Below are 24,435 nucleotides of genomic sequence, written 5' to 3' on the forward strand. Positions count from 1 at the left end.
TACTAGCTATCCATGGAAAGCCGTTTACTGATGGGGACTTTGTTAAAGTATGCATGCTTGCTGTGGCCGAGGAGGTGTGTCCCGACAAGAAGGATGCGCTCAACGCAGTAAGTCTGTCTGCACCTGCTATGACCAGGTGAACCGAAGATTTGGGGGACAGCGTGTATGACCAGCTGAATGAGAAAGCGTCAGAATTCGAGTTTTTTGCTTTGGCCATGGATGAGAGCAATGACGTGCAGGACACAGCACAACTGCTGTGATCTATTGATCTATTGCTCATATTATTATAATTTCACTGTTTTTTTTAAACGCATTTATTTTATCGGCCTATTTATTTGACCTTTATTAAGTGCTGCACACGATTATTATTAATATTATTCATAATATCAACAGGCCTACCTACAATTTATAATTTTCCACTCACCTTTGCCAGTGTCAATCATCTCAACTAGGCAGATGTTTCTTACCTTGACAGCTTTGATGTTATTTTTATTAGAAAATAAATAAATGGAATATCTGTGGTATTTCAAATTAAAACAAAGTGTGAAGACTCGATTACTACTTTTGCAAACCACTAGTAAAGATAAACAAATATGTGCCAGGAATCAAGTGTTGATCTAGTAGTGGGGATATAGTAGTGGGGATGGCTGTGCCAGGCTAGTAATCTTTACTACACAATGAGACCTGCTGGTGGTCATATTTGTCTGGGTCATACAGTACAATTCTATGTTATATAGCTGACCCGACCCCGGCCCCCCATCACAGTCAGGAACGACAATGTGGCCCCCAGAGAAAAAAGTTTGGAATTTTCTATATTTCTGCATAAATATGACCTAAAACATCATCAGATTTTCACACAAGTCTTAAAAGTAGATAAAGAGGACCCAGTTAAACAAATGAGACAAAAATATTATACTTGGTTATTTATTGAGGAAAATGATCCACTCAATCCTCTATGTCCTTTAAAGCACATGACCTCTGTATTTTTTATTCCTTTATATGATACCATAATGTAGAAGCAGAAATTTCTGTATTATCATAGGACTTTGCTTCAGCACTATTCAGCAATATGAGCCACACTTAACTTATCACGAAGAAGCAGACATCTCCTTTAAGACTCACACTTCAGCTGAAGGGAAGGGAGGGGTGCAAAATATTCGTTTGTGCATTCACTTTTCAAAGTTAACTTTAAACAGAGCTTAGGTCTTGATTACACCTCCCCCAAGTATGAGAAACACAAGCAAATGGGGGTGGCCTCAGTTCATCAACCAATCACTTAGAAGTGCTGCGGTGTCTGGCATCTAGAGGATTCCTGAGTGGAAGGGGTCTATATAAAGATCCTGGTGGCTTGTTATGTTGGTATATTTCCCTGCAGCAGCATCTATGCTTCATAACATGAAGGAAACAGTCAACCTAGTCAATAAGGATTGTTGACTCCAAGGATTTACAAAGGCTAGATGCAATAAAGGTATGACTATCTATCTATCTATCTATCTATCTATCTATCTATCTATCTATCTATCTATCTATCTATCTATCTATCTATAATAAGCTAATAGTTTGTCAACAGTGCTTTGATGCTACTCGCCCTACCTATATCTAAAGGCAGTTCATAAAGAATGTAAATAAATTAAAGTATGAAAGATCATAAAAAAAGATTGATGAAGGGTTTTTCCCCCTAAGAACATAACTCAGTGTCTGATCTTAGTCCATGGCCAAGCTTAAGACTGGCATAATACTCTTTATTAGCAACTGAAGAATGTCACAGTTGTTACTGTCACCTTTGTCCCTTCATATAAATAATACATTAACATAACATATTTTCAACTATGTCCCAAATATCCTGATAATTCCCTTTGTAGTGCAGTTCAATTTGCAATCCCAGTCCCCCACCCCCCCAAAAAAAGTTGGCATGCCGTGTAAAACATAAATAAAAAAGAGAAAGCAATGCTTTGCAAATCATGGAAAGCCTATATTTCATTGAAAATAGTACCAAGAAAACATATCAAATGTTGAAACAGAAATCTTATTGTTTTCTTGAAAAATATATTCTCAGGGGCAACAAAAGACTGGAAAAGTTGTGTAATGTTTAAAAACTTATTAGGTTAATTGGCAACAGGTCAGTAACATGATTGGGTATAAAAAGAACATCGCAAAGAGGCTGATTCTCTCAGAAGTAAAGATGGCAAGGTGTTCACCACTCTGTGAAAGACTGAGTGGGAAAGAGTGCAACAATTTAAGAATAACATTCCTCAATGTAAAATTGCAAAGAATTTGGGGATCACATCATCTGTGGTACACAATATCATTAAAAGATTCAGAGAATCTGGAGAAATCTCTGTTTGCAAAGGACAAGGCTGAAAACTAACATTGGATGCATGTGATCTTTAGGCCCTCAGATGACACTGCATTCAGACTAAAGAGGACAGGGACCATCTGACTTATCAGCGCACAGATCAAAATCCAGCATCTGTGATGGTATACGGGTGCATTAGTGCACATGGAATGGGTAACTGGCACAGCTTGGAAGGCACCATTAATGCTGAGTGATATATACAGGTTTTGGAGCAACATCTTTTTTCAAGAAGGCCTTGCTTATTATTTCAGCAAGACAATGCCAAACTGCATTCTGCATGTATTACTGCATGGCTCTGTATTAAAAGAGTCCAGGTGCTAAACTGGCCTGCCTGCAGTCCAGACCTATCTCCCTTTGAAAACATTTGGCGCATTATGAAGTGCAAAATACAACAAAGGAGACTGAACTGTTGAGAAAATGAAAATGTATATCAGGCAAGAATGGAACATTTCACTCTGAAAACCACAGCAATTGGTCTCCTCAGTTCCCAAATATTTACAGAGTGTTGTTAAAAGTAGAGGGGATGCAATACAGTGGTAAACCTGCCCCTGTCCCAAATTTGTTGAAACATGTTGCGGGCATCAAATTCAAAATGAGCATATATTTTTCAAAAAATAATAAAAAATTATCACTGTCACCTTTTGATATTTTCAATGAAATATAGTATTTCCATGATTTGCAAATCATAGCATTCTGTTTATGGTGGTGTAGTGGTTAGCGCTGTCGCTTCACAGCAAGAAGGTCCGGGTCCAAGCCCCGTGGCCAACGAGGGCCTTTCTGTGCAGAGTTTGCATGTTCTCCGTATGTCCATGTGGGTTTCCTCCGGGTGCTCTGGTTTCCCCCACAGTCCAAAGACATGCAGGTTAGGTTAACTGGTGACTCTAAATTGACCGTAGGTGTGAGTGTGAATGGTTGTCTGTGTCTATGTGTCAGCCCTGTGATGACCTGGCAACTTGTCCAGGGTGTACCCCGCCTTTCGCCCGTAGCCAGCTGGGATAGGCTCCAGCTTGCCTGCGACCCTGTAGAACAGGATAAAGCAGCTAGAGATAATGAGATGAGATGAGATGAGCATTCTGTTTATATTTACATTTTACACAGTGTCCCAACTTTTGGGATTATAAAATGTTTATAAACTGTTACATAATACTAGGCCTTTCATTTGTTTTTGACACTAGTGTTGTAGTGTAAAGACAGTTGACTGAGAGCATTTAGAGATAATGAGATGAGATGAAAAATTCACATCAGCCTCCACTGAAAAAAATATTATTTTCATATCCTATCATGGTTCTTTCAACACCGCTGTAAAAAACAAGGCCAACAGCAAAGTTGTGTAATATTGTCAAAATGAGAAACCTTACATTCATTATCCATAACCACTTATCCTGTGCAGGGTTGCAGGCAAGCTGGAGCCTATCCCAGCTGACTATGGGCAAAAGGCGGGGTACACCCTGGACAAGTCGCCAGGTCATCACAGGGCTGACACATAGACACAGACAACCATTCACACTCACATTCACACCTACGGTCAATTTAGAGTCACCAGTTAACCTAACCTGCATGTCTTTGAACTGTGGGGGAAATCGGAGCACCCGGAGGAAACCCACACAGACACGAGGAGAACATGCAAACTCCACACAGGAAGACCCCCGTCGGCCACTGGGCTTGAACCCAGAACCTTTTTGCTGTGAGGCACCAGTGCTAGCCACTACACCACCATGCCGCCCTTGAGAAGCCTTTCGTTTTGAAATTTCAGTAGTGTATGAAAATGCAATAAACACATGCAGTGATGCAATAAGGACTGACAAAATACTGTACACTACAGACCTTGTGATGGTAGTGGTGGTGTATATACTAACTTGGCACGTATCACATGTTAAGTGGTTGACACAACAGCGCCATTGTTATTATTTAAAACATCATGTGAACTACGTTGGAGATAACAATCTTTATTTTGTTTAGTAGGTACACCACACACACATTTGCCATTTTATTTGATTCATCTGTTGTATATGTCACATTATTTCACAGGTATTACTATCAGGTACAGCAGCACATCTAGGAAATGTAATTACCTCAGTGTGATTGTTGTGTTGCAGTCCTGTGGCCAGAAACTGTCAGTGGAGAAGGGTTAAAAGAAGATGAACATAAATTGTATGTGGAAATGAATGAGAGGAAAATAGGGTAAAACACCCCAGTACCAGTGCTGCACCTGATACACTCATATCAGCCCCAAACACGCCACCATGTTAGTATCAGTGATGAGTAAAGAATGGTGCACCACCCTTCCTGAGGGGTAAAGGAGGGCTCACAAACTATGCAAAACAAAGAGTACTATGTTTTCAAAAACTTTTTAATTGGCACTGACTATAGTTAAACTCAACTCAAGCAAATTACATTGCATGCAAGTCCATCTTGAGGGAGGACTATATGATCTCTCTGGTTATATTTAGAAGTTTTGCCTGAAGAGCTTCATAGCACATCCTGCAGAAGTAGATCACAGAGTGAGTGAGTGAGTGAGTGGGCTAAATGCTAAAACAAGTTACCAATTATCTTCGTCAACTCTCTAAAAGCAAGCATGGCTGTCAAATGAAAGAATAATGCAGTAGGAAAATGATAAAGAACCTACAGTAGAAACTTGTGCAGAATCTCTGCCATAAACAGAGAGGGTTATCATAGGCCTTCCAGTGGGAGGGGGCTAAGGAGAGAAAGAACTGGACTGTTGCTCAGTGGTCCAAAATCCTCTTTTCAGATGAAAGTAAATTTTGCATTCCATTTGGAAATCAAGGTCCTAGAGTCTGGAGGAAGAGTGGAGAGGCACAGAATCCAAGGTGTTTGAAGTCCAGTGTGAAGTTTCTGCAGTCTGTGATGATTTGGGGTGCTGTGTCATCTGCTGGTGTTGGTCCACTGTGTTTATCAAGTCCACTGAGCAACAGTCCAGTCCTTTCACTCCTTAGCCCAGGTAAGACACTTCTGACATTGTATCTGGTTCAGGAGTGGCTTGATATTAGGGCTGCAACAGTTACAGCCCCTTTCCTGAAGACGTCTGTGTGTGGTGGTTCTTGATGCACTGACACCAGCCTCAGTCCACTCCTTGTGAAGCTCTCCCAAGTTCTTGAATCAACTTTTCTTGACAATCCTCTCAAGGCTGCAGTCATCCCTGTTGCTTGTGCACCTTTTCCAGTCAGCCTTTACAGCAGTGACCTTCTGTGGCTTACCCTCCTTGTGGAGAGTGTCGATGACCGTCTTCTGAACAACTGTCAAGTCAGCAGTCTTCCCCCATGATTGTGGTTTTGTGGTTGTGTGTACTGAACTAGACTGAGAGACACACTGTATTTATACTGTTTATATGAACACGAGTGTTTTACTGGGAAATACACCACTTGTATTTTTCATCTGAGCTACATCCGGGACATGGAGAAACAAAACCATGACATAAATCTCTATATGTCACTTGTGAGGAAATCAATGAATTTTTTTGATACATTTTTGTTCTTTTTGTTTGTGAATATGTCTATATAATACAAAGAACATTACATGTTGGCTTGAACACATGAAGTTCATCTTCTTGTGTTGAAAAACTCGCATTTTTCATACTTTGTGGATCTGAGTGACATATTTAAATAATATTGGCTGGTAAGAAGGGTGGCATGGTGGTGTAGTGGTTAGCACTGTTACCTCACAGCTAGAAGGTCCTGGGTTCAAGCCCAGTACCTGACGGGGGCCTTTCTGTGTGGAGTTTGCATGTTGTCTGCGTGGGTTTCCTCCAGGTGCTCTGGTTTTTCCCACAGTCCAAAGACATGCAGGTTAGGTTAATTAGTGGCTCTTGACTGTAGGTGGTTGTTTGTCTCTGTATCAGCCCTGCGATAACTTGGTGACTTGTCCAGGGTGCACCCTGCCTCTCACCCATAGTCAGCTGGGATAGGCTCCAGCTTGCCTGCAACCCTGTAGAACAGGATAAGTGGCTATTTAACAAACATAACCCAACTATTGAAATATAAATCTCATTGCATAAATAACTTTACATCACTGAAATAAATGCTACGAATTAAAATAATATTTTGCCTATTTACTATCAACATTTCATCATTCATTTTCAGTAACCATTTTATCCCGGTCAGGGTCGTGGTGGATCCAAAGTCTATCCCAAAACTCTGGGTGCAATGCAGGAGCATGCACCCTGGATGTGACACCAATCGCACCCTATTGGACAAACCTAATAATAAATATAATAATCTTGATGATGGTGGGTTGTTATTTCCATCAGTGTAAACAAACAAAATTAATATTTAAAAAATGACAGACCCTCTGGCTATGCGTCATGAAAACCACCAATATAGAAAATCTGCTCTTGTTTTGGCTGAGCTGTATATTATTAACTGTTTACTCTGCAGCTGGAGGGAGGTTAAAGATCTTCGGCTGCCCTTTGACACACTTATGATAAAAAGAGATACGTGTGTTTAGAATCAACAGGCTTATTATAGAAGTCAACAATGTTTCTTTTTATAGCATTGCGTGGGTTTGGGTTTCTGTGTAGTGGAACTTGTCCTTTGTGCTCTTACAAGTTTTATTTAATCAGGGATAAACATATCCTGTTTTTCTGCTTTTATGTGATATCTGTACATGTGAAGTTGTACAGGTTTTCACAGGTTCAGTTAATGCATTGCACCCATTTTCTTGATAATAATAATAATAATAATCTCATCTCATTATCTCTAGCCACTTTATCCTGTCCTACAGGGTCGCAGGCAAGCTGGAGCCTATCCCAGCTGACTACGGGCGAAAGGCAGGGTACACCATGGACAAGTCGCCAGGTCATCACAGGGCTGACACATAGACACAGACAACCATTCACACTCACATTCACACCTACGGTCAATTTAGAGTCACCAGTTAACCTAACCTGCTTGTCTTTGGACTGTGGGGGAAACCGGAGCACCCGGAGGAAACCCACGCGGACACGGGGAGAACATGCAAACTCCACACAGAAAGGCCCTCGCCGGCCACGGGGCTCGAACCCGGACCTTCTTGCTGTGAGGCGACAGTGCTAACCACTACACCACCGTGCCACCCAATAATAATAATAATTTCATCTCATCTCATCTCATTATCTCTAGCCGCTTTATCCTTCTACAGGGTCGCAGGCAAGCTGGAGCCTATCCCAGCTGACTATGGGCGAAAGGCGGGGTACACCCTGGACAAGTCGCCAGCTCATCACAGGGCTGACACATAGACACAGACAACCATTCACACTCACATTCACACCTACGGTCAATTTAGAGTCACCAGTTAACCTAACCTGCTTGTCTTTGGACTGTGGGGGAAACCGGAGCACCCGGAGGAAACCCACGCGGACACGGGGAGAACATGCAAACTCCACACAGAAAGGCCCTCGCCGGCCACGGGGCTCGAACCCGGACCTTCTTGCTGTGAGGCGACAGTGCTAACCACTACACCACCGTGCCACCCAATAATAATAATAATTTTTTATTATTATTATTAAACAAGTCACATTTTCATGCTTTCTCAATGCAATGCAGTGATGCTTTTACAGAAATATTTCTCCTGTCGAGTTAACATCTACACTGTCAAGTCCAACTGGACACAAATGTGTTGTGTGTCAGAATACTTTTAGTTGAATCATTTTACTTAAGTAGGTTTAAGTGAAACTTTTCACACAGGTATAATTTCAAATAACTACTTTCATGTTTAATTAAGGAAAATTTAAAACAACCTCCCAATACTTTCACTTATGGATATGTTTCCTGTTTAAACTGCATTACTCTATGGAGTAAAAATGTTTCAAGTTCACTGCCAGAAAATATCTAGACTAAAATGTCTCCACTTAGTTTGCTGGAATTTGCATTTGCATTTTCGAAGCAGTGACATTGCACACATTTGAATCTTCTTTGTATTGTACTGTTTTAGGTTCCAAAAGGGGGTTTTGTCTTTCCAAATATTGCACACCTATACTGAGACCATGAGCAGTGTGAACTCTGCTGCTTGTCTGCTGGCAAGGAATCACTTTTACCAGAGTAAGTACAGTGCTATTTTTAACTTTGTTTGGCCAGAGACATGGTTGCCAGATTGACAGCCTCTGTCCATATCTAGGTTTAAACTGTCTATAATTACAATAAGTGAATCCAAATTTCAACTTTTCCAACTACAACAACCTCAAGGCAGTGAGTTTCTTTCTATAAAAATAATCCACCTACAGTGCATAAAGCACCGTCTGGCAACCCAGTGTAGACTAATATTTTCCTAAGGCTGCACTTTTGCTTGGCTGCCATTCCAAGACATCAGCAAGTAGTGTTCCTTTTATGTATCTCATGTAGAATTGCAGTTACTGGTAGTGGGGAAGAAATTGTTTTAAACTGAGCATGCTCTCTGGACTGGGGTTTGTAAAAAGCATGATCACAGGCAGTGAAAATACTGATAGATGAAATGATTTAAAATTGCATACTGTATACTGGATCATATTTATGTATTTATCCACAGATATCAGTCCTACCAACAAAATACAACCTGTGTACAGTTTCCCTGCTAGTCTGTCACAAGCAAGGCAAAGGCAAATGATGGTCTGGAAACCTGCCTCCTCACACCAAGGTACAGTAAACAGAAGTCATGAATCCTGAGTGTTAGATATAAACAGACTCCATCATGAGTATCATCATTGCAAACAAAATGTCTCTCATCTCATCTCATTATCTGTAGCCGCTTCATCCTGTTCTACAGGGTCGCGGGCAAGCTGGAGCCTATCCCAGCTGACTACGGGCGAAAGGCGGGGTACACCCTGGACAAGTCGCCAGGTCATCACAGGCAAACAAAATGTATCACGTGAAAATATCTTGAATATAGTTGAATTTACAAAAGATTTCTCATTATAAGCCTATTTCTAGACATTTTACTCATTTGATGTTTGAAATGGCCTTGTTCCAGTGGCATACAACTGTACTTCTTTTTAGAAATACTATAGATCGAAACAATTTTTATCTAAGGGTGAGCACGGTGGCACAGCACAGCTCCAGGGTCACCAGTGCAATCATGAGCTTGGGTTACTGTCTGTGTGGACTAACACATGTTCTCCCTGTGCTTGTATGGCTTCCTTGGTGTTCTCCTGTTTCCTCCTGTCATGTATTGTAGTTTATGTACAGTGGTGCTTGAAAGTTTGTGAACCCTTTAGAATTTTCTAAATGAACGTTTCTGATAACTGTTGATCAGTCCTGCACACCAGCTTGGAGGAATTTTAGTCCATTCCTCCATACAGAACAGCTTCAACTTTGGGATGTTGGTGGGTTTCCTCACATGAACTGCTCGCTTCAGGTCCTTCCACAACATTTCCATTGGATTAAGGTCAGGACTTTGACTTGGCCATTCCAAAACATTAACTTTATTCTTCTTTAGCCATTCTTTGGTAGAACTACTTGTGTGCTTAGGGTCGTTGTCTTGCTGCATGACCGACCTTCTCTTGAGATTCAGTTCATGGACGGATGTCCTGACATTTTCCTTTAGAATTCGCTGGTATAATTCAGAATTCATTGTTCCATCAATGATGGCAAGCCAGATGCAACAAAACAGGCCCAAACCATGATACTGCCACCACCATGTTTCACAGATGGGATAAGGTTCTTATGCTGGAATTCAGTGTTTTCCTTTCTCCAAGCATAACGCTTCTCATTTAAACCAAAAAGTTCTATTTTGGTCTCATCCGTCCACAAAACATTTTTCCAATAGCCTTCTGGCTTGTCCACGTGATCTTTAGCAAACTACAGACGAGTAGCAATGTTCTTTTTGGAGAGCAGTGGTTTTCTCCTTGCTACCCTGCCATGCACACCATTGTTGTTCAGTGTTCTCCTGATGGTGGACTCATGAACATTAACATTATCCAATGTGAGAGAGGCCTTCAGTTGCTTAGAAGTTACCCTGGGGTCCTTTGTGACCTCGCCGACTATTACATGCCTTGCTCTTGGAGTGATCTTTGTTGGTCGACCACTCCTGGGGAGGGTAACAATGGTCTTGAATTTCCTCCATTTGTACACAATCTGTCTGACTGTGGATTGGTGGAGTCCGAACTCTTTAGACATGGTTTTGTAACCTTTTCCCACCTGATGAATATCAACAACATTTTTTCTGAAGTCCTCAGAAATCTCCTTTGTTCGTGCCATAATACACTTCCACAAACATGTTGTGAAGCTCAGACTTTGATAGATCCCTGTTCTTTAAACAAAACAGGGTGCCCACTCACACCTGATTGTCATCCCATTGATTGAAAACACCTGACTCTAATTTCACCTTCAAATTAACTGCTAATCTGAGAGGTTCACATACTTTTGCCACTCACAGATATGTAATATTGGATCATTTTCCTCAATAAATAAATGACCAAGTATAATATTTTTGTCTCATTTCTTTAACTGGGTTCTCTTTATCTACTTTTAGGACTTGTGTGAAAATCTGATGGTGTTTTAGGTCATATTCATGCAGAAATATAGAAAATTGTAAAGGGTTCAAAAACTTTCAAGCACCACTGTATTTTAGTATTGTGTCCTTTACTGACACCTGAAGTTGCCTGCTGCAAACCATTAAGTGCTCCAGTAAAACCACACATGAACCTCAATGCTGACTCTGGCTAGTCATTTGTCTGGTACATAGTGAGATAAGACCATGACAGAACACCTCCCACCTCCCAAAAATATGTCCATAGGTGGATTGGTGACTCTAAATTGCTTCTAAGTGTGCATGTGCAGGGGCCCTGCAATGGACTGGAGTCCCATCCAGGATGCATGCCCAGTGTTCCCTGGATAGGCTCCAGATCCAGTGCACCCCTAATCAGAATAAAGACAAGTTGAAGCAAGAAGTCAGAGGAGAATGGCCACACTTGTTTGAGCTGACAGGAAGGGTACGGTAATTCAAATAAGCACTCTTTACAACCATGATGATGAAGACAACGACCCTAAGCACACAAGTCGTTCTACCAAAGAATGGTTAAAGAAGAATAATGTTTTGGAATGACCAAGTCAAAGTCCTGACCTTAATCCAATCGAAATGTTGCAGAAGGACCTGAAGCGAGCAGTTCATGTGAGGAAACCCACCAACATCCCAGAGTTGAAGCTGTTCTGTACGGAGGAATGGGCTAAAATTCCTCCAAGCCAGTGTGCAGGACTGATCAACAGTTACCGGAAACGTTTAGTTGCAGTTATTACTGCACAAGGGGGTCACACCAGATACTGAAAGCAAAGGTTCACATACTTTTGCCACTCACAGATATGTAATATTGGATCATTTTCCTCAATAAATAAATGACCAAGTATAATATTTTTGTCTCATTTGTTTAACCAGGTTCTCTTTATCTACTTTTAGGACTTTTGTGAAAATCTGATGTTTTAGGTCATATTTATGCAGAAATATAGAAAATTCTAAAGGGCTCACAAACATTCAAGCACCACTGTATGGCCAATTTAGAGCCACCAATTAGCCTAACCTGTATGTCTTTGGGGGAAACCAGAGCACCTGGAGGAAACCCATACAGACACAGGGAGAACATGCAAACTCCACACAGAAAGGCCCCCGTCAGCCACTGGACTCAAACCCAGAACCTTCTTGCTGTGAGGCGACAGTGCTAACCACTACACCACCGTGCCACCCCGAGATTATAGATGTTATAAATGGGTTATAAATGTAGCTGGTGATTGCATTTGTTGTATCAAAGTACTGAGAAATATTAGACAATTTCACCTACATTCAATATTCTGTGACTTCTTCTGTCTGCAATAATTTCTGGATCATGGATCTTTGTGCCTATCTGTGCAGGTTTGCCAAGACAGGAGCCCAGACGATGGGTATTGACCTTGGTTTGGAAAAGTCCATAAGCCATCCCAGCCTCATCGAAACAGCTGGGTTCTGCAGACTGTGTGATCAAACAGACATCTGAACCACACCTTGTATAAAGACTTCACGTAACATTCCCTGAGCCACAGCATATTCTTTCACTTTTGAAACCTCCAAAAACACTAGAGATGGCATTTAAAGACTTGGCCCATCTGATGTAGACCCTAAAAGAGTTTTCTTAGCAGTTCTAGCTGTAAATATTAAGTAATTTGTCAAGGAAGATACAAGAGAAAAAAAAACCCTGCATGATGGCATGATGCATTCCCTTAACAACTGCCTCTCATTTGCCCCCAAACAGCAAAAGAGCATCTCTTGTGTTCTCCTTAACCCTTACTGTAGGGAGTGTGCAATAGGGTGCATCAGTTGCCCCCTAAAAATGAAAAGTTCCTCCGATCATGATGCATTTTTGTTTTTATGTTCCTTTTGGTAAGAAAACACACTGGGTGAAATATTTTGACAAAATTCAAAAGTTTAATGGTGGCACCAGGAGCTCAAAGTTATGGAAAAAGCTGCTATTTTATGACTTTTATGACAAAATTTCAATCACTTTTCATGAAACATTATGGCACCTTATAGAGTATACCAAATATCTTAGATACACATTTTTAGTACATATTCTAAATATATTATCAAGCACAGTTTGAGTTTTAGCTGTTCATTGAATCATTGTTCAACTACTTTTAAACAATACAAATGTATTATGAATCACATTAATGCTTCTCAATCCCTTGCAAAGGTTCTTAACATGATCTCTGGGTCACAAGAAATCAATAAATGGAGTCCAATATTGTGATTCAAACCTTACGCGAAAACATAAAATGTGTTTTTTGACAAAAAAAATGAACCTCATGGTGCCACCATTAGACTTTTGAATATGGTCAAAACATTTTACAGGATGTCTTTATTGGTGAAAAGGAACACCCAAACAAAAATGCATCATATTTTATGAAAGTGAGGGCAACTGATGCACCCTAGTGTGCAACCTCATTCCTCAATGTCCAATCAGAGCCTTACCTGGTCTCCCCTGCACAGACCTGTTGCCAAGCACAGGGGGAGAGAGACTGAAAGAAAAGGATAGTGTCAGCACACTGCACAAAACCTTTTCCCATGCAAACAGCAAATCAGGGCTCAATGAACTGTAGAATATGCGGGGGTGACGCTGGGTTCTATTTTCTCAAGCACATTGGATGCACGTTGTATCATTAATTTCTCCAAGTCTTTGTATTTTTTGGTTCATGTTATACAAAATGGACAAATCTGTCCTCCCCCTGCCCCCCAATTGTAATTTTCACAGCCTGGATCAGCATTTGTGGACTTCCCTTTCTTTCTCGCTCAAATGAATCTCATTAGACTTGTTTACTTTGTCAAAAGCTTCATGCTGCTTGTCCTAAGCATGCAATGTTTTTTTTTTAAAGCAAGTTTGCACAATGGAACGTACACAGAAGACCCACTCAGGCTGAATTAACATGCCAGTAACACAACAGCTCCAGGTCAGCTCTATAAGCATGCTGGGGTGGGGGGGAATGGCTGTAACCTCCTTCCTTAGAGACTCTGAATCAGCAGGTTGTTACTCTGGACTGAGCTGCAAAAAGCTAAAAATAGAGTTCTACAGAAGGAATAAAACTACGGTGCAAAGGAAAACGTATTACTATATTATTTCCATGGTACACATGTAATCAGTATTTGAAGAACTTGCTGGGTGCAAATGACCATTAACAGGATTTGCCTTTAATTTAAAAACCTTGACATGTTTTCAGATTTCTATCCAAAAAGAAACAAGTGCAGAGAAAACACCAAGCATACATTCAACACATAATAGCCAAGGGGAAAAAAGTTAAAAATTTAAAATAAATAAAATAAACACATAAATAAAAACACCCATCACCAAAAGGTTTGTATACTTCAAAGTTTTATTGTTTCTGTGAACATAGTGATACAGTGGAAAGTAGTAACAAACTTATACAGGTGTAAAAACATACAAAAACACTTCACTTTAATAGCTTCATTTTATGCCAAACAAACTAATGGTTGGGACATCACCTAAAAACAGGCTATTCTATACATGAAGCAGAAAAAAATAAAATAAAAAAAGGGCCAATTCCCGTCCCCTAGCGTTGGTCCCCGAGCCAGACTTAGGAATGAGAACTCCCCACCTCCGACTTCCCAGCATCGCTACCCTCACTGGCCTGCCTCTTCACCATGTCCCGAGCAATACACATCACCTTTCCATCAGTAACACTCAGCCCTGATCTGCACAGTCAAATCAGTGAGTGTTAAGAAAAGGACAGATTTAACAAGTTGTGTAAATTAAGAGTTTTCTGAACCCAAAAGCATGTGACTCACTTTTGTTGGGCCTCTTCAGCCAAGGAGCCCATACCTGGCTGCTTCCCAAAGAAGAAACTCGACCACCAGTGACCAGAATCTTGCTTGGGCAGGCCTGGAAAATAATGACAAAAAAGCCCTCCAATGAGAACAGCCCAGACATGCACAATTCAGACCTTTGCAGGATCATAAAACTGAGTTCTGATAAACTGTCAGTCAGCTGTATGGGAGATGCATTTTAAACACTCAAACCCTAAAAAGCAATCATATCCAGCCCAAAAACTGAATCAGCGATTGCTCATCAATTTCACGTCTGATTATTACAAAATCGGTGTGTTGCTCAGATCTCTTCTCAATAGTAATGTGGAAAAAATAAATCAGTAAAGACCCATGGAGGCAAGATTATGAAAATACACACCTGGGTGATGTGGAATAACTTCCCCGGTGTATTCCAAACTACCACATGAACTGCTACTTGATGTAGAGCCAAGGCGCCCTGAAGACAAACAGGTGGAGTCATGAACATCATGTTCTCAAAAACACAAATGTCAGTCAAGTGTGCATGTGTATGACTGCTCAGAACTGGTGTTCTTACTCCGGTAATAGTCATGGGTGGCTACAAGAGATCCGCTAGCTGGGATTGCTGCCATGCTTCACACTTGTTCACTGTTCCTTAGATGGTAACCTTTAAAAAAATATATAATAAGGATTTTGATAATTAAAGTGATACTAAAAAAACCCTGAACAACATTGCAGTATCCCAATCTCTACATATAAATTAGTGCAAACAATGGATTTAAATTACATCACTGAACACAAAGACATTCTGATGGTCTTGATAGGTAGGTTTTGTTATTTTAATGTAAAACCAAACACTGTTTAAGCACAGCACTGAACTGGGACTGACCAGCTTTTCAAAAAAAAAAAAAAAGACTGGTAGCTTTCCTTCCATGGAACAAACTCGAAACAAACCTTTTCAGAAGACTATGTAAGTAAGTATGCAAGTAGGTAAGTAATTATAGAAGTATGTATGTAAGTAAGTATGGAAGTAAGCATGTATGTAATTAAGTAATTATGTATGTATGTAAGTAAGTAATTATGTAAGTAAGTATGCAAGTAAGTAATTATGTATGTATGAATGTATGTTAGGGTGCATCAGTTGCCTTCACTTTCATAAAATCTGATGCATTTTTGTTCGGGTGTTCCTTTTCACCAATAAAGACATCCTGTAAAATTTTTTTGACCATATTCAAAAGTCTAATAGTGGCACCATGAGGCTCATTTTTTGCCAAAAAACGCTTATTTTATGTTTTCGCGTAAGGTTTGAATCACAATATTGGACTCCATTTATTGATTCCTTGTGAGCCAGAGATCATGTTAAGAACCTTTGCAAGGGATTGAGAAGCATTAATGTGATTCATAATACATTTGTATTGTTTAAAAGTAGTTGAACAATGATTCAATGAACAGCTAAAACTCAAGCTGTGCTTGATAATATATTTAGAATATGTACTAAAAATGTGTATCTAAGATATTTGGTATACTCTATAAGGTGCCATAATGTTTCATGAAAAGTGATCGAAATTGATATAAAAGTCATAAAATAGCAGCTTTTTCCATAACTTTGAGCTCCTGGTGCCACCATTAAACTTTTGAATTTTGTCAAAATATTTCACCCAGTGTGTTTTCTTACCAAAAGGAACATAAAAACAAAAATGCATCATGATCGGAGGAACTTTTCATTTTTAGGGGGCAACTGATGCACCCTAGTAATTATAGAAGTATGTATGTAAGTAAGTATGTATGTATGTATGTATGTAAGTAAGTAATTATGTAAGTAAGTATGTATGTATGTAATTACTTACATACATACATTCATACTTACTTACATTCATATGTAAGTAAGTATGAATGTATGTATGTAAGTAATTATGGAAGTATGTATGTAAGAAAGAAAGAAAGAAAGAAAGAAAGAAAACAAACAAACCCACCCTGTGCCATTTCCCCAGCCAAAGTTTGTCGAAATAGCTGTAAATATTAAAACTAGACCAGCGGCTTTTAGTAACTGTTAGAAATAACATTGTGTCCCCGGAAGAAAATACACAAATAGACATTTTCGACGAAACTGTACATTAAATTTGGACAGTTACTACTCCAACAATAATCTTTTAGTGACTTTTGTTGATTTATCAGGAGGAAGGGCGCTACCCAACACAGCACACCGAGCAGGAAAACGGCCTCAAGACGCCCTCACAATCAGGACTTAAATAACATCTCTCACACACACACAACCCTGGAAACGGTTTCAATATTTCCCAAACTCACCTTCTTGTCTGTGCTGATGTTCTGTAGCACCCTGTGCAACTCAGTCGGAGGCTTTCGGGGAGAAACCGCTAGGCGACGGGGCCCATTTGAAAAGCTTTAGGTGGTGAAACCCGTCCACGGCCGGCCACGGTACCGCAATGCTGTCTGCACTTCAGCGCTCGCGAGCGGCCTTTTATACAGCGCAGTGACGTCACCCGCAATGTACTGACCCTTGTTCTGAAAACTGGCTCAAACCAGATTTACCGCTTTGTCTGTTGTTCATAGAAGTGAGTCAGGACATTTGCGTGAAGTGATAGGAATAACGAAGTGTTTACCATCACTCAGTTATTACATAATACAGCGTTAGTCAAACTGTAGAAACCATTTATTCACAAAACATACATGTGCAAGATGATTTACAGGACGGGCTCAACCTGTTCGAGCAACAGGACCATTTAAAGCCCGGACACGCATTTCACGGTCACCACACATTCAGGAGAAAAATAATTCATTAGGATTAATATTAACATAATTTGGACGAAACCTGTATATTTCAAACAAATAGACAAGTCTGTAAGTTTTCATTTTGCTATTGAGATGAGCACAACGACTGCCACTCCCATGTCTTCCCTGGTGGTCTAGTGGTTAGGATTCGGCGCTCTCACCGCCGCGGCCCGGGTTCGATTCCCGGTCAGGGAACACGTACCTTTTTTTTTTCCGCCCCCCTACTTGTTCTCTTAATGTTGAATTTATATCATCATTATCTCTAGCCGCTTTATCCTGTTCTACAGGGTCGCAGGCAAGCTGGAGCCTATCCCTGTGATGACCTGGCGACTTGTCCAGGGTGTACCCCGCCTTTCGCCCATAGTCAGCTGGGATAGGCTCCAGCTTGCCTGCAGCCCTGCACAGGATAAGTGGTTATGGATAATGAATGTAAGGTTTCTCATTTTGACAATATTACACAACTTTGCTGTTGGCCTTGTTTTTTACAGCGGTGTTGAAAGAACCATGACAGGATATGAAAATAATATTTTTTTCAGTGGAGGCTGATGTGAATTTTTGATGATTAAGAAATGCTCTCAGTCAACTGTCTTTACACTACAACACTAGTGTCAAGAACAAATGAAAGGCCTAGTATTATGTAACAGTTTATAAACATTTTATAATCCCAAAAGTTGGGACACTGTGTAAAATGTAAATATAAACAGAATGCTCATCTTATCTCATCTCATTATCTCTAGCTGCTTTATCCTGTTCTACAGGGTCGCAGGCAAGCTGGAGCCTATCCCAGCTGACTACGGGCGAAAGGCGGGGTACACCCTGGACAAGTCGCCAGGTCATCACAGGGCTGACACATAGACACAGACAACCATTCACACTCACACCTACGGTCAATTTAGAGTCACCAGTTAACCTAACCTGCATGTCTTTGGACTGTGGGGGAAACCGGAGCACCCGGAGGAAGCCCACGCGGACACGGGGAGAACATGCAAACTCCGCACAGAAAGGCCCTCGCCGGCCACGGGGCTTGAACCCGGACCTTCTTGCTGTGAGGCGACAGCGCTAACCACTACACCACCGTGCCACCCTTAATAATATAGAAATTAAAAACTCTAAAATAAAAACATGAATACAAAATAAAAAGATTAAGAAACAATAATAAGAAATGTGCAAATTACTAATCGCAATTACATTATCTTCACATAGAAGAAAACATAAATTACAAGCTATAAAGAGAGTATATATATATATATATATATATATATATATATATATATATATATATATATATATGCGCAATGGAAGAGCAGTTCAGTGTAACAAATAAAGTATTACAACAGTCCAGGCAGGAAGTAATAAAAGCATGTATGTGTCTTTAAAGGATAAAGATGATCTAATCATCTCAATATTTCTCAGTTGATAAAAGCCCAATTATACCAGTTTATTAACATGAGATTAAGCTGGAGTAAAAAATTACCCCTAAATTCCTTGATACTGGTTTAATATTATGTGCCAATGAACCCAAGGCCTGCTTCACATGAACTGTATTGCCAGATGACATGTTCAAAAGGGAGCATATATAAAGAAAATAAAATCGGACCTAAAATTCAGCCTTGAGGTACCCCACATGCAAGCAAGGAGGAGGAATCCTCCTAACAGAAAGCAACAGCAAAGGTCCTGTTAGATAAATATGAGTAAAACCAGGCCAGTGCTGTTCCTAATATTCCCACCCATTATTTTAATCTTCTGATCATTATAGCATGATTTATAATGTCAAACAGCACTTAAATCAAAGAGAATTAACACAGGTATTGCCAGCATCTTCATTCATTAAAAGTAATTTGTAACCCTAAGGAGCGCTGTTTGTCTACAGTGTTTATTTCTGAAACCAGACTGAAGTTTCTCAACTACTTAATTATCCTCAACTATCTCCAGTACCTGTATTACTATTACTTTCTCTAACACTTTAAATAGAAATGGGCCTATAATTATGTGGATCTGACTGTTAGGGTTCTTGAGCAAAGGTTGTGCCACAGCAATTTTAAAATAATCAGGCCCCACACGTGGTGTAGTGGTCAGCACTGTTGCCTCACAGCAAGAACGTCCTGGGTTCAAGCCCAGTGGCTTGCGAGGGTCTTTCTCTGTGTGTGGAGTTTGCATGTTGTGCCCGGGTTTCCTCTGGGTGCTCCGGTTTCCCCCAAAGATGTGCAGGTTAGGCTAATTGGTGGCTCTAAATTGACCGTAGGTGTGAATGGTTGTTTGTCTCTGTGTCAGCCCTGCAATAACCTGGTGACTTGTCCAGGGTGTACCCTGCCTCTCGCCCATAGTCAGCTGGGATAGGCTCCAGCTTGCCTGCGACCCTGTAGAACAGGAGAAGTGGCTACAGATGGTGGATGGAAGGAACCACACCAGTGGTGAAGGAACTACACTACTAACTTTTTTGAGCAGTCTAGCCCTTTGGTGACTGACCCCTTGAAAATGGTTCCTCCAGGAACGATGACGTTTCAGTTGTCAAGACAATGGAAAAACTAAAATACAAAAACAGAAAGATACGTCACAATGCTCTTGTGCACAAAACAAAATGCTCTTGTATTTGTATTTGTATTTTAGTTTTTCCGTTGTCTTGACAACTGAAACGTCATCGTTCCTGGAGGAACCATTTTCAAGGGGTCAGTCACCAAAGGGTTAATGGGTATGATGTCTACAGAACTAGATGTTTGTTTAAGCTGATGCAATAGTTTAAGGCTTAAATCAACTCAGTGAAACCATTTTCACACATTTTACTGAGGACACACAGTATGTTCTGTAACCTTTACTCGAAAAAAACTTCAGAACACTTCACACATCATAGAGCTAGAGGCCATTGTTTGTCAAATAGTAATGACAAGATCACTGATAATTTGAAAGAAACACCGTGTACCTATAGTACGCTGTGTGAAATACACTGCCCTGGCAGTCATACCAGCTGCATTGTAAGAAATATAACACAGTACACAAAGTACAAACCTCTGCATACTCCTAATCTACCTTTCCCCCTGCTTCATAAAGTGAGTGAACTTTATCACATCTATCAAGTCATGTTACTTCTATCCACTGCAAGGGCTTAGAAATTTTCTTAAAGTTTTGACTTTCACTTATCTGACCAGAAAACAAACGCTGCCCAGTTTACCTGATGTCCCGATATACAGTGGATATAAAAAGTGTACACACCCCGTTAAAATGATAGTTTTTTCTGATGTAAAAAAAAAAAAATGAGACCACGATAAATAATTTCAAAACTTTTCCCACCTTTAATGTGACCTATAACCTGTACAATTCAATTGAAAAACAAACAAATCTGTTAGGGGGAAAAACATAAAAAACAAAAAACCTACAATTAAGCTGGTTGCATAAGTGTGCACACCCTTAAACTAATACTTTGATGAAGCACCTTTTGATTTAATTACAGCATTCAGTCTTTTTGGGTTCACACCTGCCATCAATTAAAATGACTGATTAACCCCAAAGTTCAGACATTTACTCAGTTGCATCCTCCAGCAAAAGCCAGGGTTCACAGAGAGCTTACAAAGCATCAAAGGGATCTCATTGTTGAAAGGTATCAGTCAGGAAAAGGGCACAAAAAATTTTCCATGGCATTAGATATACCATGGAGCACAGTGAAGACAGTCATCAAGAAGTGGAGAAAATATGGGACAACAGTGACATTACCGAGAAGTGGGTGTCCTTCCAAAATTGATGACAAGACAAAACGTAGCTTGAAGTAGCTGCAGGAATTTCTGGCAAATACTGGTTGTGTACTACATGTGATAAGTATCTTCCATATTCTCAATATGTCTGAACTATGAGGTAGGGTCTAAGAAAAACATCCAGGCCCAGCTAAATTTTGCAAAAAAAATACATCAACTCTCCCAAAAGCATGTGGGAAAATGTGTTATGGTCTGATGAAACCAAGGTTGAACTTTTTGTCCACAATTCCAAAAGGTATGTTTGGTGCAGAAACAACACTGTGCATCACCAGAAGAACACCATACCCACGGTGAAGCATGGTGGTGGCAGCATCATGTTTTGGGGTTGTTTTTCTTCAGCTGGAACAGGGGCTTTAGTCAAGGTGGAGGGAATTATGAACAGTTCTAAATACCAGTCAATTTTGGCTCAAAACCTTCAGGTGTCTGCTAGAAAGCTGAAGGTGAAGAGGAATTTCATCTTTCAGCATGACAATGACCCCAAAAACGTTTTGGAATGGCCCAGCCAGAGCCCAGACCTAAATCCAATTGAAAATCTGTGGGGTGACCTGAAGAGGGCTATGCACAAGAGATGCCCTCGCAATCTGACAGATTTGGAATGCTTTTGCAAGGAAGAGTGGGCAAATATTGCCAAGTCTAGATGTGGCAGACTGATAGACTCCGACCCAAAAAGACTGAATGCTGTAATTAAATCAAAAGGTGCTTCAACAAAGTATTAGTTTAAGGGTGTGCACACTTATGCAACCATCTTATTGTACGTTTTTATTTTTTTATGTTTTCCCCCGAACAGATTTGTTTGTTTTTCAATTGAATTGTACAGGTCACATTAAAGGTGGGAAAAGTTCTGAAATAATTTATCATGGTCTCATTTTTTTTTTACATTAGAAAAACCTATCATTTTAACGGGGTGTGTAAACTTTTTATATCCACTGTAATAGCTGTTCAATTCACCTTACATATAGTCCATCCCATTTATATCTGACATTTAAGATAAGATCTTTTTTTTATTTCAGTGACTACTGTTGAATATTGATGAGGATGACAAAGGTTATGCGCAGAATGGAAACACACTTACTCCCAGTTACTCCTGGAGATCAGTTACTTTCCAGAACTATAATGGCAAATAGGTATTTCATTCATAAGAGGAGCTTGTTATAAATTAACCAGATTATTTCAGGGTTATTTGTAGATTAGCTGAATGATAGTACATTGATAAGGGATGTGTCATGGAAGCCAAGCCTAACTTTAGATCAAGGACACAGTCCAGATGAAAGTTCACACAAACAAACAAACAAACACATGGTGGTGTAGTGGTTAGTACTGTTGCCTCACAGCAAGAAGGTCCTGGGTTCGAGCCCAGTGGCTGATGGGGGCCTTTCTGTGTGGAGTTTGCATGTTCTCATGTCTGTGTGGGTTTCCTCCAGGTGCTCTGGTTTCCCCCACAGTCCAAAGACATGCAGGTTAGGCTAATTGGTGGCTCTAAATTGACCATAGGTGTGAATGTGAGTGTGAATGGTTGTTTGTCTCTGTGTCAGCCCTGCGATGACCTGGCAACTTGTCCAGGGTGTACCCCGCGTCTCGCCCATAGTGAGCTAGGATAGGCTCCAGCTTGCCCGTGACCCTGCACAGGATAAGCAGTTACAGATAATGGATGGACGGACAAACAAACACACACACACATGCGCTGTACCATGTAATTTCAGGCTACAGATAAGGTGATTTGCACTATTTGCATTATTCCGCACTACCTCACCTTAACAGCTATTAGTTTATTGTTTATACTGCTTATTTCATGTTTACCTGCTATACCTCAAGTGCCCTTGACTGTTATTTTATGTCCCTTTGCTCCAATTTACAATTTATATGTGTGTGTATATATATATATATATATATATATATATATATATATATATATACAACCCCTATTCCAAAAAAGTTGGGACAAAGTACAAATTGTAAATAAAAACGGAATGCAATAATTTACAAATCTCAAAAACTGATATTGTATTCACAATAGAACATAGACAACATATCAAATGTCGAAAGTGAGACTTTTTGAAATTTCATGCCAAATATTGGCTCATTTGAAATTTCATGACAGCAACACATCTCAAACTAGAAAAGCACTCGGAGAGCGCAGACCTCTGCCAATAATCCTTAAAAAAAATCCGGGATCCAGAAGGTGATTCAGATCACCGCCAAAATTTAATGGATTGTTACTTGTGCCCAGTCACACCTCTGGAAAAAATTTCAGAGCAATCCGTTCATAACTTTTTCCGTAATGTTGCTAACAGACAAACCAACAAACAAACAAACCAACCAACGCTACCGAAAACATAACCTCCTTGGCGGAGGTACAAAGTTGGGACAGGGGCAATAAGAGGCTGGAAAAGTTAAAGGTACAAAAAAGGAACAGCTGGAGGACCAAATTGCAACTCATTAGGTCAATTGGCAATAGGTCATTAACATGACTGGGTATAAAAAGAGCATCTTGGAGTGGCAGCGGCTCTCAGAAGTAAAGATGGGAAGAGGATCACCAATCCCCCTAATTCTGCGCCGACAAATAGTGGAGCAATATCAGAAAGGAGTTCGACAGTGTAAAATTGCAAAGAGTTTGAACATATCATCATCTACAGTGCATAATATCATCAAAAGATTCAGAGAATCTGGAAGAATCTCTGTGCATAAGGGTCAAGGCCGGAAAACCATACTGGGTGCCCGTGATCTTTGGGCCCTTAGACGGCACTGCATCACAGACAGGCATGCTTCTGTATTGGAAATCACAAAATGGGCTCAGGAATATTTCCAGAGAACATTATCTGTGAACACAATTCACCATGCCATCCGCCGTTGCCAGCTAAAACTCTATAGTTCACAGAAGAAGCCGTATCTAAACATGATCCAGAAGCGCAGACGTCTTCTCTGGGCCAAGGCTCATTTAAAATGGACTGTGGCAAAGTGGAAAACTGTTCTGTGGTCAGGCGAATCAAAATTTGAAGTTCTTTATGGAAATCAGAGACGCCGTGTAATTCGGACTAAAGAGGAGAAGGACGACCCAAGTTGTTATCAGCGCTCAGTTCAGAAGCCTGCATCTCTGATGGTATGGGGTTGCATTTGTGCGTGTGGCATGGGCAGCTTACACATCTGGAAAGACACCATCAATGCTGAAAGGTATATCCAGGTTCTAGAGCAACATATGCTCCTGTCCAGACGACGTCTCTTTCAGGGAAGACCTTGCATTTTCCAACATGACAATGCCAAACCACATACTGCATCAATTACAGCATCATGGCTGCGTAGAAGAAGGGTCCGGGTACTGAACTG

At 40.4% G+C, this 24,435-nt stretch overlaps 1 protein-coding gene, 1 long non-coding RNA gene and 1 other non-coding gene across 3 annotated transcripts; 2 read left to right on the plus strand and 1 right to left on the minus strand.

Moving 5' to 3' along the window:
* The first annotated feature begins 1,384 nt into the window (after positions 1 to 1,384).
* Positions 1,385 to 12,899, plus strand: LOC132896178 (uncharacterized). Its single transcript, XR_009655955.1, has 4 exons — positions 1,385 to 1,468; positions 8,282 to 8,388; positions 8,852 to 8,959; positions 12,164 to 12,899. It is a non-coding gene; the product is annotated as an uncharacterized LOC132896178 (long non-coding RNA).
* A 1,234-nt stretch (positions 12,900 to 14,133) lies between these two features.
* Positions 14,134 to 17,045, minus strand: ppdpfb (pancreatic progenitor cell differentiation and proliferation factor b). Its single transcript, XM_060936892.1, has 5 exons — positions 16,889 to 17,045; positions 15,159 to 15,248; positions 14,982 to 15,059; positions 14,585 to 14,678; positions 14,134 to 14,491 (listed from the first exon to the last, which is right to left on the minus strand). Exons 2-5 carry the CDS (start codon positions 15,211 to 15,213, stop codon positions 14,374 to 14,376), a joined length of 345 nt encoding a protein of 114 aa, XP_060792875.1. The 5' UTR covers positions 15,214 to 15,248; positions 16,889 to 17,045; the 3' UTR covers positions 14,134 to 14,373.
* A 449-nt stretch (positions 17,046 to 17,494) lies between these two features.
* trnae-cuc (transfer RNA glutamic acid (anticodon CUC)) lies at positions 17,495 to 17,566 on the plus strand. Its single transcript has one exon. It is a non-coding gene; the product is annotated as a tRNA-Glu (tRNA).
* Positions 17,567 to 24,435: the final 6,869 nt, after the last annotated feature.

Source organism: Neoarius graeffei, chromosome 13, assembly GCF_027579695.1.
Source record: "Neoarius graeffei isolate fNeoGra1 chromosome 13, fNeoGra1.pri, whole genome shotgun sequence".
NCBI classification, from domain to species: Eukaryota; Metazoa; Chordata; class Actinopteri; order Siluriformes; family Ariidae; genus Neoarius; species Neoarius graeffei.